A 12237-nucleotide genomic window follows, 5' to 3' on the forward strand; every position below is an offset into this window, starting at 1 on the left:
GGTGCTCTCCTTGTGAACACACTGTGAGCCTTTTTGTTCATGGTCAGCTTTCTCGCCTGCTTCGCTCATTCTGCCTCTATCTTCCCATTCTTTCCACACACACTCCTTTCCCCTGTCCTTCTCCGTCTTGCTTTATCCCATGCCGTTCGCCTCCCTTCCCCACAGTCAGCATTTTCTGCAGCGGGCCACTGGGTTTACTTCTGCCACTTCTATTCTAGTCAAACTTATGGCTGTTGTTGCTCATAAAGCAGGAACGCAGTGCTGTGATGTGGCCAGATGTCCCACGGCTGCCTTGCACAACCCAGTGTGGAGCATGTGTTGGCTGGATCGGCCAGTGTTTACCCAGGCCCCCGGGGCCCGCCGTGACCCCGCCGCTGCCACATTGAGGGGGCGTTTGGCTGTGCACTGTGTCACTCACAGGAGGGCTGCTGTTTGGGGGAAACTGGTGCTTTGAGCTGCAAAACACCCCCCCCCCCCCCCCCGGCATATTTTATCACTGTCCAAGGGTAAGGCTGTACTGTCAGTCACTGGTGTGAAATACCTAACTGCTAAACTGATTAAATGGGAACTGAGAAAGTAAATGTAGCCAGAATGTAGGGTTCAGGGAATTAACCATAGTGCAAAAGTAACTAGTTCCATTACAGTGTTACCTTTTTGAAGTCAGCTTATCCTGAAGTTGTGCAGCCCACTATATTATTGCATTGCGAGTTCATATTGGTGGCATTCCCTCCACGACATGAGCAATAGGTTTTATGATTTACCTTCAAGCAACAGCTTTACCAAAAGAAGCCAGGCCATTAGTATCACTCCAGAAAAAATAATGCAAATATTTCTACAATCTAATAGCCGTCTTTTCTCTCATCACACTAGGTGACCTTAACCACAACAAAAGGAACAGCAGAATGTGCTGACCTGTTTAACATTAATGGACTGGTTGTTTAAAAAAGTATCTAAGTACCTGATGACTTTGTTGCAGAATATCATATTACTCATCACAGAAACAATAATCTGAGCATTGTAAGGCACCGCTTTGTGTCACGCTACAGCTAACACTGCAGTGTGAGGCATTATATAGATGTTTTTACTGTATTATAGTTTCTGGATAAATATAGAAATGACCATCCAGAGAAAGATATAAGAGAAAACTTCTTGACAGTTAGGCTGACAATTAAAACATAAAACCAGCAGATGTTTCAGCTGTCAGGTCCCCCTCCTGTGAAACCAGCTCCAAGTTGAGATTTGAGAAACAGACATTCTCACTGTTTTTAAGATTAGGCTTAAAACATTTTTGATAAAGCATATAATTTCTTGTGTTTATACTCCACTCTGCACGTAAATCATTGTTATTGTTAATCTCTCTTCCACAGTGTGTCTTTTATTCTGTCTCCTCTCCCAGAGCCTGTTTCTGCTGGAGCTTTCTTCCTGTTAAAAGGGAGTTTTTCCTTCCCGCTGTTGCCAAGTGCTTGTTCATAGGGGGCCGTGTGATTGTTTGGGCTGTCTCTGTATTATTGCAGGGTCTTTACCTTACAATGTGAAATACCTTGACACCACTGCTTTTGTGACTTGCACTATATAAATAAAATGGAACTGAATAAAATCCACTGAAATCAGTGCATGTCAATTAGATTTCCCAGTGATTTTAAAAATTGCACCACAGATCGCCAGAGGAATTTTGCATTACTCTCTTGTTTGCAGGCACACCCTTCTGAAAACGTCTGTAGAATTTTATAGAACTGCCTTAACTTGTTAATTCACTCATGGGAGAAAGGGGGGAAAAAAGATTGCTCATTATTTGCATGTAACTCCTCCTGTTCTTTACAAACATCGTGCATGTCTGAATAAATTTCTCACTAATGAGGTCAAGGATGTCAATTTCACTGGCTCTGACATCACCACTACCCCACCTCGCCTCCCACGCACAGGAAACACGGTGAGGTCATTGTCCCGGATTACTATTGCATCTGTGTGCATTTGTGTTTGAGAAACAAATAGACGTTTGCTTTGATGAGGATTTTTTTCCTTTTAACAACCTTTACCGAGTCTCCCTTTAAAGGCGTCTGACCGAACAGTGTCCTGTCTTGTTCACTAGACAGTGTGCCGCGATGTGTCACACAGGACAACGAATGCTGGGAGTGGCTGGAGAGTTTTGATCAGATGCCCTGCCTCTCTGGAGCACTATGCAAAGGAGTTCTGTGTCTTATGACGCTCAGAATGATTTAATCCCTGCAGGAATGCATTTCTGGTTTCTCTTACCATTTCTGTAAACACCAAACTGTTCTGCCAACAAACAGACGCTTACCATTGTCCTGCAGCAAAAGGCTGGAATCAAACAGTCGGGGAAGAAAAAATAACCTGATGGAAATCCAGCGTGAAACAAAGCAAACAGAGGTCTGCATCTGCCAGGTGGTTCTCACCGCAGCTTGCCCCTTTCTGGTTATCCTAGTTATTAGCCATAACAAACAATCAGCATACTGCCTCTGAAGAGAGGGAATTAACACTCACAGGGATGCTAAATGGATTCCATAGATAGTTTGACATGTGAGACTGTGAAGTACTTCAATCTCTTGAACAGCACGATCAGCAGTGAAACCTGTGCAAACAGCCAGTCGCATGCTTATTTGTTCAGCGTATTCAACAAACACTGAATCCCTCAGAATCCAGTTTTGACAGCAGCAGGCGAAACCTTTGTTTGGTTTTTAGTTATTAATAGTGTGTTGGTGTAAGGCTGTGCAGTAAATCACTATAGTAATATTGCTTCGTGTGTGTATGTACACAGTTCATACTACTAGCCAACAACAGTTGGAGGCTGATCCTTTGGTTTATTTGGGGAAGTCCCATCCATCTCTCCTCCCTCAGTGCTCTGTGGTTCATGCTTGGCAGTATAGAATAATATACTGTTATGTTAGGCGAGAACAGCAGTTAGCATTTGGGAAGTTGAAATGGTACTGCCAAAATCAATGCTACCCCTTAAAAACATACATATACAACGCTCAGCCCCTACATGCCTTGGATTCATCTTTCCCCCTTTCGTTGAGATTGAGCTCAAAAGGTCAGATCGCATAATAGGTTTGTAAGACGATATGTTTTCCGTTTATTGGAAAGGTTGTTTTCAAAGAAAATCTTAAGATGGGAACGACTGGGTCAGTGGACATCAAGGGGATTAGGCAGTATCTTTTGAGCCGGAGCAGCCACTTTTCAGTTTAGGGTCTTTGATTTCATTGGTAGTGTTGAGAGTGGGCTGAATGAAAGCAGCCTAAACATCAGCTGAACTATGGCCAGGTGAGGATCAGTGTTTAAATCTTCGAAGCAAAACTGATGACAGACTCGTCTCTAGCCTTCACACCTCCTACAGGCCTGTGCTATTTAGCCACAAAGGTGCTTCCCCTATTGCCTCAGTTGGTTTCAGATGTGTCACGTGGTCATGGAGGTTTCTACCTTCACTCATCCCCATCGCCGCCCTCAAATTACTATTTGTTATCCCAGATCACCATGGTAGCCAAGAATCTTGTTGACTGAGGTGCTTGCTTTGAGTGGCATAATTGCACCACAAGTCGAGGGCACCGCCACTGCTCTCCCAACCTTTGCCAAGGCCCATCAAGGCCCTGCAGCAGGACGAGCAAACCTCAAGATGTCAGTCTGCACTATTTTAATTTAGTCAAACTACTGGATGCCGCCATCTTTATTTTAGACCCTGGGTTCAACAGTGTGGAGGCGGTGCTCTTAGTGTTAAAACTCAAGGACAACATGTATCATAAACTCCTCTCTCACTTTCTCCTTTTCTTTCTCCACACGATTTTTCACACTCCATTCATTTAGTTGCATTACACCCAGTTTTAAAAAGAAATTGTGCCTTTTTTGCTCGTTGTCTTTGACTTCTCAATCCTCCAGCTCCATTCCCAAATCTTCTTGCACCACATTTCTTTTTCTCTGCACCCTCCCTGTCAGTTGAGTCAGCCCAGAACGAGGGCAGCAGTCTGTCAGGTGTGAATAGACGCTATGTTGGCGGAGCTGAGCTCATGACCTGTCTTGGATGTAATGCAAATATTCTCCCTCGGCTGAGGCTCCAGAGATCAGTCAGAATGTGAATTGTGCAATAACAGTGATGGCAGACACTGACAGGTCTTTGGTCTGGGTGGAATTTGGCCAACCCCCCCGACCCAGGGAAGATTCCTCCTGCGAAATCACTCAGTGCTCGTGCAAGTCAGGTATTTTGTTCATAACTCAGCAGAGATAAAGAAGATGGGTATGGAATGAGTAGGCATTCGTTTTGAAGTAAATACGGCTAGTGAGTTGATCTAAATCCGAAAATGTCTGGGAGTGGAGATAGATATTAAGGGTTACATTTTTCACTTGAAATCTACCAGAAATCCTTTGACTCCCCAAGGCCATTTCTCAAAGACGGAGTGGGATTATGGGATTTGCAGTTCTGGTTGAATTCCAAAACAGGTGTGTAAACCCTGTGTTGAGGTAACTGAAGAGTTTCTATGACAACGCTGCGGCAATCCGAATTAGGTTTCGGCTATTTTTTCTTTTTCCACCTCCGAAACGTGGCCAGTTCAGACAGGCTCATGACAGAAATGACTCACCTGTCAAACACCTAGGGAAAAAGCTGGAATGAGTTTGTGCTTTAACTTTTTGAGGGGGAAATAGTATTTTTTTTTTAATCATCTCTGTCTTTTATACACTGTTACTGTGGTGGATACTCTCATTAAACATGACAAAAGTGAGTTCAGCATGTGTACTAATTACTCTGAGCCAAGCGTGCAGGCTCCAGACTACGTTTCAGACAGTTTTTTTTCCAACAATCAGATCACTTCCTATGAACAAGCACTTGGCGACAGTGAGAAGGAAAAACTCCCTTTTGACAGGAAGAAACCTCCAGCAGAACCAGACTCATGGAGGTCTGGCCATCTGCCACAACCCGTTGTGGGTGAGGGGAGGAGACAGGACAAAAGACACATTGTAGAAGAGAGCCAGAGATTAATAATAACCATTTAATAAATGCAGAGTGGATTATAAACACAGAGAGTGAAAAGAGGTGGCTGAAGAAATAACACTCAGTGCATCATGGGAAGCCACCAGCAAGCCTAGGCCTATTAGAATGTAACTAATAGCTCTTTTTCACTAGTCCCTGCTCTTGTCGGCTCAGCTCGACTTGACTTGGTTTTTATGGCTTTCCATTAGGTGAAAGTACCTGGTTTAAGGCATATTTAAGCACCTACTTGGCTGGAGTTCCAAGCAATGTGGCATCAACTGATGAGTCATGAGAGCATCTCCCTTACGAAAAATCAAAACCGCAATTGTTGAAACCTGGCAATAAGGGAACTGACTAACAATGGAGTCTGACAAAAAGCCATTCACTGAGCATCTGTTATACCAACTGCTAGCCGTCCTCCATTATCCACATATTTTGTGTGCGACTTTGGCCCATGTTGATATAATGAACCCACACACATTAGGGTGATTGTAATTGAAAACATCCAAAACAGAGTTCAGTGGAGCTGCATTAAGTCGAGCCTAGTAGGTACTAGTGGAAAAGTGCTATTAGAGAGGGTTCGGGGTCACAAGATCCAGCCCTAACTATACGCTTTATCAAAAAGGAAAGGTTTTTAACCCTAATCTTAAAGGGAGGGGAAGGGAGCTAAAACTGTATCTTTCAGACTAGAATAAACCCGAAAGCTGAACTAAGATCCAGTGAATCCAGTGAGGTGAATAAGGATTATTTTGGACAGTGACTCATGCAGAGCTACTCTAGTAGAGTCAAAAATTACAAATGCAGAACTGGAAATGATCATTATAGGTCACCTTTAGAGAAATATGACCTATAAACAGTACTTCTTTTACAATGTGGTTCATTAAGAGTCTGGGTACCAAGCCATTCCACAGTTTTCATTAAGAAAATAGAGAACCCGATAACATCCTGTGAGTAATCTTGGAATATACTTAGAAGGTGATGAAAACATACACCAGGTCTGAAGGTGGAAGAGGAAACTTGGAATGAAGGAAGGAAGTAGGTGTTTTTTACCTGTGCAAATATCATCTTGATAAATGTTTGGCCTAATTCAGGACTTGAGTTTACTCAGCTTTTCAGTTTTTCCAGAGCTAATGTACCATTTTTTGCCTTCCCACAACCACACAATGTGTCTTCAGAATAAATGTTACAGAGGAGAGATTTGAATAAATTACACTGTGGTTGATTTCCGAACAGTAAATGCACATAAATACGCTCTCAGACAGTAATATAAATGAGTGTGACTCAGACATTTTGAGGTCTGGGTGTGTAAGGTCTGGACCGTCACACACTATGAGACTTCACAATTCACCTTTCTTTAGCAGCACAATTCTAACGACAGAATCCGTTGAGTAACCTAGGTCGAGCTAAAATTTCCTCAAACCCGCAGTCCACTCCCCGAGTTCCCCAGAACCAAGCCCCCAGCTGACAGCTCCTGCCCTATCCTGTCTGGGCCCACGTGGCCTGGCTCTGCATTGGAGACATCTCCATACATTTCTCCTCAGCCTCCTCCTCCTTTTCCTCCCCGTACTTGGTCCCAGCTGTGCCAGCGAAGCCTGTGTGTTACGTTTTTCCTGTTGCTTCTCTGGCCAAAAAATGAAAAAGAATAGTGGAAAAAAAGAAAAGCGCTTAAGTAAGACTGAGGCTGAGAGAGAGCGCGAGTGTCAGTTTCTGGCTCGGGTTTTGCTGTCTGCTCAGTTTTCACGGCCCGTGGTTTTATTAGACTTTCCGCCGGTCTAAGGTTAAACGGCCACCACTGCCCCCTTTGGGCTCAGAGCCTCCTGTTAGCCCCCCCAGTTCCCCCCTTGCTTGCCTCTACCCCTCCTCCTGGCTGCCCTGCAGTGCTGCTGCCAGTAAAGGAAACACATTAACACCCGGGCCAGTAACAGAGCAGGCTTTGTCCATGGCCAGGCAGGCCGGTCCATTAGGTCCATGCTCTGCTCCACACTGGACCAATTAGAGAAGGCAGGGAGCAGAGCCACTCCAAACAGAGGTGTGAGCTTTACAAGGAGACTACAGGTGTGCTCAGGGGGAAATAATAGACTTTATTACTGATTGGGGTACTGTGCTATACTGTATATCTCTGCCACCTTTTTAAGAGCCAGCTTGGCTCTGCAGAGTTTTGACAACCTGTGTTTAACCTGCAAACTTGAGTTTCCCTTGGATGTTGGATCAAATCAACCCCCTGCCTTCCAGTTTACTGCAGTTACCAGTCTGGGCTCTTGTTACAGTACATTCCCTTGCACATTGCCAGGTCCTAACATACACTATATAAAGGGCTTCAGCTAATGAAAATTCTTGATGTAAAAAAATATCTTGCAATCTTTTGAAAGCTGTGTCCTGTCCATATCTGTGAAAATCTATCATATCATCTTTCAGCACCTTGACCAACCATGATACCTGCATTATTTATTTATTTTTGCAGGCGTGTTGCCACTCTTTACATACCCGTGTCTTCATCGCCTTATTAGATAGTTTCCTTTAATCCAACAGTCTTGTTGCCTCTAGTTCAGATCCAGAGCTCGTTTGAAGAAGGCAAAGTTTCTCTTAGAAGCGATGTTTGGTTTTGAAGGGCCCCGTTTAGCTTGTGGCACCATGTTAGCATTAGCAGCTTCTGACAGATGACTGGAGCTAAAGGCTGATGACATGTCTAGTCCAGCTGAAAGCAAAAGCTGAACCAGTGTTTTTTTTATATGGTGGACTTCACTTGTCCAACATATATACTTGTTGTTCTTTGTAGTTTTATCGATAGCTTGTGATCAGTTGTCCTCTGTATTGACCTTCTTGTCTTTAATCAAGGCATTTGATCTGTTAGTTGCCATGAAGGAATAAGTGAACGTGGAGGCAAAAGGGGCGAGCATAAGGATTAGAGTGAGTTTTACAAGGGCCAAATCGTGATGGCTAGACGACGGGTCAGAGCCCTGTTGCTTTATCATTGAGTAAAGCTAAAATAGGACAAAAATTAAACAGTTTTCCAAAACATTTTTTTACATAAGGGGAGAGAAACTGTTCCAAATCAAAGCAGCAGCACCTGTCTCTAAAATCGAACTAAGCCCACGAGTATGGGTTGTGTAAAACATACAGTGCAACTCATACAGCAACATTGTGTGGGATGGGATAAAAACCTGTCTGGCTAATACAGATGAGAGCAAAGCTGACAATCATGAATATGTCAGTGGTAGATGAATAATTGTTGGTTAATATGATTACAGAGTTGGCGGGAGCGGCGGTATCTGCCAGAACAGATGACCTGCCAGCTTTGAGAATAGCCCCTGAGGCCAGGAGAGATGATCATGCAAAGACGGGACAGGCCTGACATCGAAGGGGGTTTCCACTGACAGTTTATGCATGCTCTGTGGACACGTGCTATTTCAAAATCTGTGTGTCAATAATTTTGATTCATAGACTTGAGAACAATAGGTGGCTTTTAGCGTTGATCTCCGTTTTGTAGTGTGATCCAGAGGAAGCAGAGTGAATGTACAAATCCTCATTTGCACTTTATTAAACTCCAGCTCAACATGGCGGCTAAGCAGCACTGACACAGGGGGCCATGTGACCTGCTACCAGCACACAAGTATGCTGTATTTTCTTAAATAAGCGTGTCTAACCTTCCCTGGTCTGTTTCTGCTCAGGCCGCCCAGGGCTGTCTCTTTCCTATGAAATAATTACTACAAATTTTGTGCGTTCGCATGATTGGGTTCATGGGATTTTCCTGCGTCTAAATGGAGGCTCTGCTCCATGTCAGGGGAACAGTGATACAGTGTCGAGACAGAGCTGTGCTATTACAGCCAGGGACGGGCGCTGACCTAAAAGGCAACATTCATCTTAAGCATGATGAGTTCAAAAACAGCATGGAGGGGCTTTTAAGAGGGCTCCGAGGGGTCCACCAGGGTTGTGGGAGATTTATGTACAGTAGAAATGTTGAATGAGCTAAAAATAACCAACACTTTGATGCAAGTTTGAAGCTTTTCTTTGAAATTGTTTTCACAGATTCTACATGTCTTCCATTTTAAACATTAGATAGGAAAGACTAGCCAGAGTGAAACTCCTTAAGGGCTAATGTGCTGCTTCAACAAAGATGGTGGTATTATTAGACATGACACCCTAATATTTAGTGTTGATTTCTATTGATATAATACTGTATTTGGGTTGGAGGGCTGGCTCCCTGCAGCATCTTTTTCCCCACAGCGTGAGCAGAGAACATGACACCGGCCCACGGTGTCCCGCCAGAACACCCAAAAGTGCTTCTAACCATTCGAGCCGCACAGAAACAGTCATTAGAAGCTCATTTGTTTTGCCACAGATCATATCGCCATGTGTGTCAGCTCAGATGAGGAGCATCGCCAGGTGATCTGGCATATGAATCAGCTGTCAGTGTGGTGTTCCTTTACTGGACACTGCAACCAGCAGAGCCAGGGTGGTCCTGTTTGGTTGTCAATTTCTCTGGAACTTCCCTGTTGTGTGTGCGTGTGTGCGATTTGTCTTGGATTTCAGCCCAGATTTGTCACCAAAAGTGAATTTGCGAGAAAAATCATTGGAGGCTCTAATGGCTGTCATGTGAGTTGGTAAAGACCTGATTTGACTCTGGGTTACTTTTTAACTTTCTCTTTTTTTTTCTTGTTTTGGCTATAAGGGGTTTGGAAGAAAAGCGGAGGTTTGGAAGGCTGTTGCCGCGTGTGCTTTTCTGTGTGTGGGGTCGACTGTTTTGAAGAAGTTTGTCTAGGATCTCTAAATTCTATTTTCATTTAGGAGGCCCTGACTTCACTTATCTGCTCCATATTTTTTCTATTTGTATTTCTTTCTTTTCTATTTGTATTTTGTGTGCACTGGGCCAAACTGAACCTCTCTTACATTTATATCCTTCGCGGAGCATAATTGAATTCAAAAGATGCTAACAAAGCATTATTAACGTGTGTGTTTTAGGTGCAAACTTTGTGACGCGTAAGATCAGCCGTTCTGTGGCAAAGATTCACCTTGGCCAACTGGAATTCTTCAGCCTGGGCAACCTGGACTCCAAGAGGGACTGGGGCCATGCCAACGACTACGTGGAGGTAAAACAAACACCGCCATTACCACACACAAGCTTAGAGGAATATATACACACACACACAAACATACACGCACCATCACACGCATACTATCTCTGCCTCGGAGTTGAACCGGGTTCAGATGTGCACATAGTATTAACGGAGCATGTTTTCCCAGCTCATTCGAGGCCCCAATATGCGATCTGCATGAAGCCTCCTGTGATTGTCTGCCAAAAGAGAAACAGAGATAGAGAAAGAGAAGGGCAGCGGGAGGAGAGGGAGAGTGCCACATGCTGTGAGGCCACAGAATGCACTCTGGTTTCCCACAACTCACCCATGTCCCAGATCCCTTCAGGCCCTCGTTTGCCATTCCCTGAACGCCTGCAAAAGAAAGAGAGATATTAAGGGAACGCTGCGTCCTGGGGACGATGACAGAAATACTGTGTTTGTGTTAATGTAACGGTGCCAGCAGCAAGCAGAGAAGGAGGGGTGGGGAGGTGAAACGAACAGTGGGGTCGCCACGTTGAGAAGGAGACGGAGCTGAAATTGTGTGTATGTGGGGTTTTTTTTTGTTTCTCTCCAGTACGTGTGTGTGTGTGTGTGTGTGTGTGTGTGTGTGTGTGTGTGTGTGTGTGTGTGTGTGTGTGTGTGTGTGTGTGTGTGTGTGTGTGTGTGTGTGTGTGTGTGTGTGTGTGTGTGTGAGGAAGCACACATTCCTGCGTGTGTGAAAGTGTGTGATAGGTTAAGGTTGAAGAACGTGTGTGTGTATGTTCAGATGAAAGACTCGACGGGTTGCCATGTCTGACAGCAGACCTCTTGCAGCAGGCTGTGTTATTATTAAGAGGTGATGGTGGTGGTGGTAGTGGGGGGTGCTCTTTGAGATGGGTGTGGAGGTGAGGAGGTTACAGCGGGGAACCTCAGTTTAACAGGAGAGCGCAGTGAGGGGGTCAAGGCATCAGAGCAGAGTGTTGCGGCTGTGATTCGTGCTGTTAAGGCGGGGCAGGGAGCCCTCGGTGGCGTCAGCGAAGCATCAGTCACTGCGTGGTTACGGGAAGACTGCTCATCAGTCATGTCCAACGTAAGCACATTGTCATTTTTGGCTCCTGTCACAGGAAGTCTGACTTGGTTTGCGAATGATAAAATGAAAGCATATCTTGTTAGTTTTTCAAAAAGAAACTGTGATTGTATTTTGATGTCATGCACATGGTTCACAGTGGATGAAATAAAGGATGGTGCACCCAACTATCCAACGACCCCTTTGAGTGAGCACTTGGAGACAGTGGGAAGGAAAAACTCCCTTTTAACAAGAAGAACCAGACTGGAGGAAGGGCAGCTCCGTCACAGATTAATAATAACTCATTTTTTAATTAAAAGTGGTGTATAAAAAAAACAAACAAGAGGTGCCTGAAGAAGAAACACTCACTGCATCATGGGAAGTCCCCAGCAAGCCTCGGACCATTGTAGCATTACTAAGAGAGGGTTCAGAGTCACCTGATCCAGCATGCGTGTTCCAGCTCTCATGTGAGAAAACAGTATCTGTGACTGACTGGCTTGAGACTTTTGATGAATTAGCAGTGTTAGCTATTGGAGTTTGAAGATCCTAGACATTAAAATTAGTCTGTTTTCCACTCTGTGGCAATTTAGAGTGAATTTCGAGAGTGCAGTGCAGGTTTTTTATTCCTTGATTGCGGCTGACATGTAAAGTTTTCACGTATGACTGATCCCATTAATACTCTGATTTGTACAGTACCAGATAATAATACTATATTATTACATGATCTCAGTTAATAAATATATAATATAATATAATATAATATAATATAATATAATGTAATATATGAAACAAGGCTAACTTTTATTCTTGCGCTAGAAAAATGCTGGCTGTTAGGTCTCACTGAGCGCATTTCTTGATCTTGTTATGTTAGTCTGACTGACCATTTCTGTGCTTAATGCCAATACGTGCAGCCGTGTTTATGTGTGCGTGCGCTTGCTTGTCCAGGGCACCCTGGCATGAGACGCTCCAGGTTTCCTGTGGGAACTGCCGACATTCCAGCTCTGGTGAATCAGGCACCTCCTCGCTCTGCTTCTCCTGTTTCGGAAAGGCGGATTTCGGGAAGCCAAACAGAAGCTGGAGGTGCTGAGGGGAACTGAGGTGGAGGCGAAGAAGGGAAAGGGTGAGGGGGATGAGGTTTGAAAGAA

At 44.3% G+C, this 12237-nt stretch overlaps 1 protein-coding gene across 1 annotated transcript in view; it reads left to right on the plus strand.

Moving 5' to 3' along the window:
* gmds (GDP-mannose 4,6-dehydratase) overlaps positions 1 to 12237 on the plus strand; it is a 222070-nt gene that overhangs the window by 94739 nt on the left and 115094 nt on the right. Inside the window, exon 7 of the mRNA XM_085385930.1 lies at positions 9935 to 10062. Within this exon, the coding sequence (XP_085242056.1) occupies positions 9935 to 10062 (128 nt within the window). The remainder of the gene's footprint in view (positions 1 to 9934; positions 10063 to 12237) is intronic.

Source organism: Rhamphochromis longiceps, linkage group LG17 (assembly GCF_057381845.1).
Source record: "Rhamphochromis longiceps isolate RC_006_pf linkage group LG17, R_longiceps_female_GT1.1, whole genome shotgun sequence".
NCBI classification, from domain to species: Eukaryota; Metazoa; Chordata; class Actinopteri; order Cichliformes; family Cichlidae; genus Rhamphochromis; species Rhamphochromis longiceps.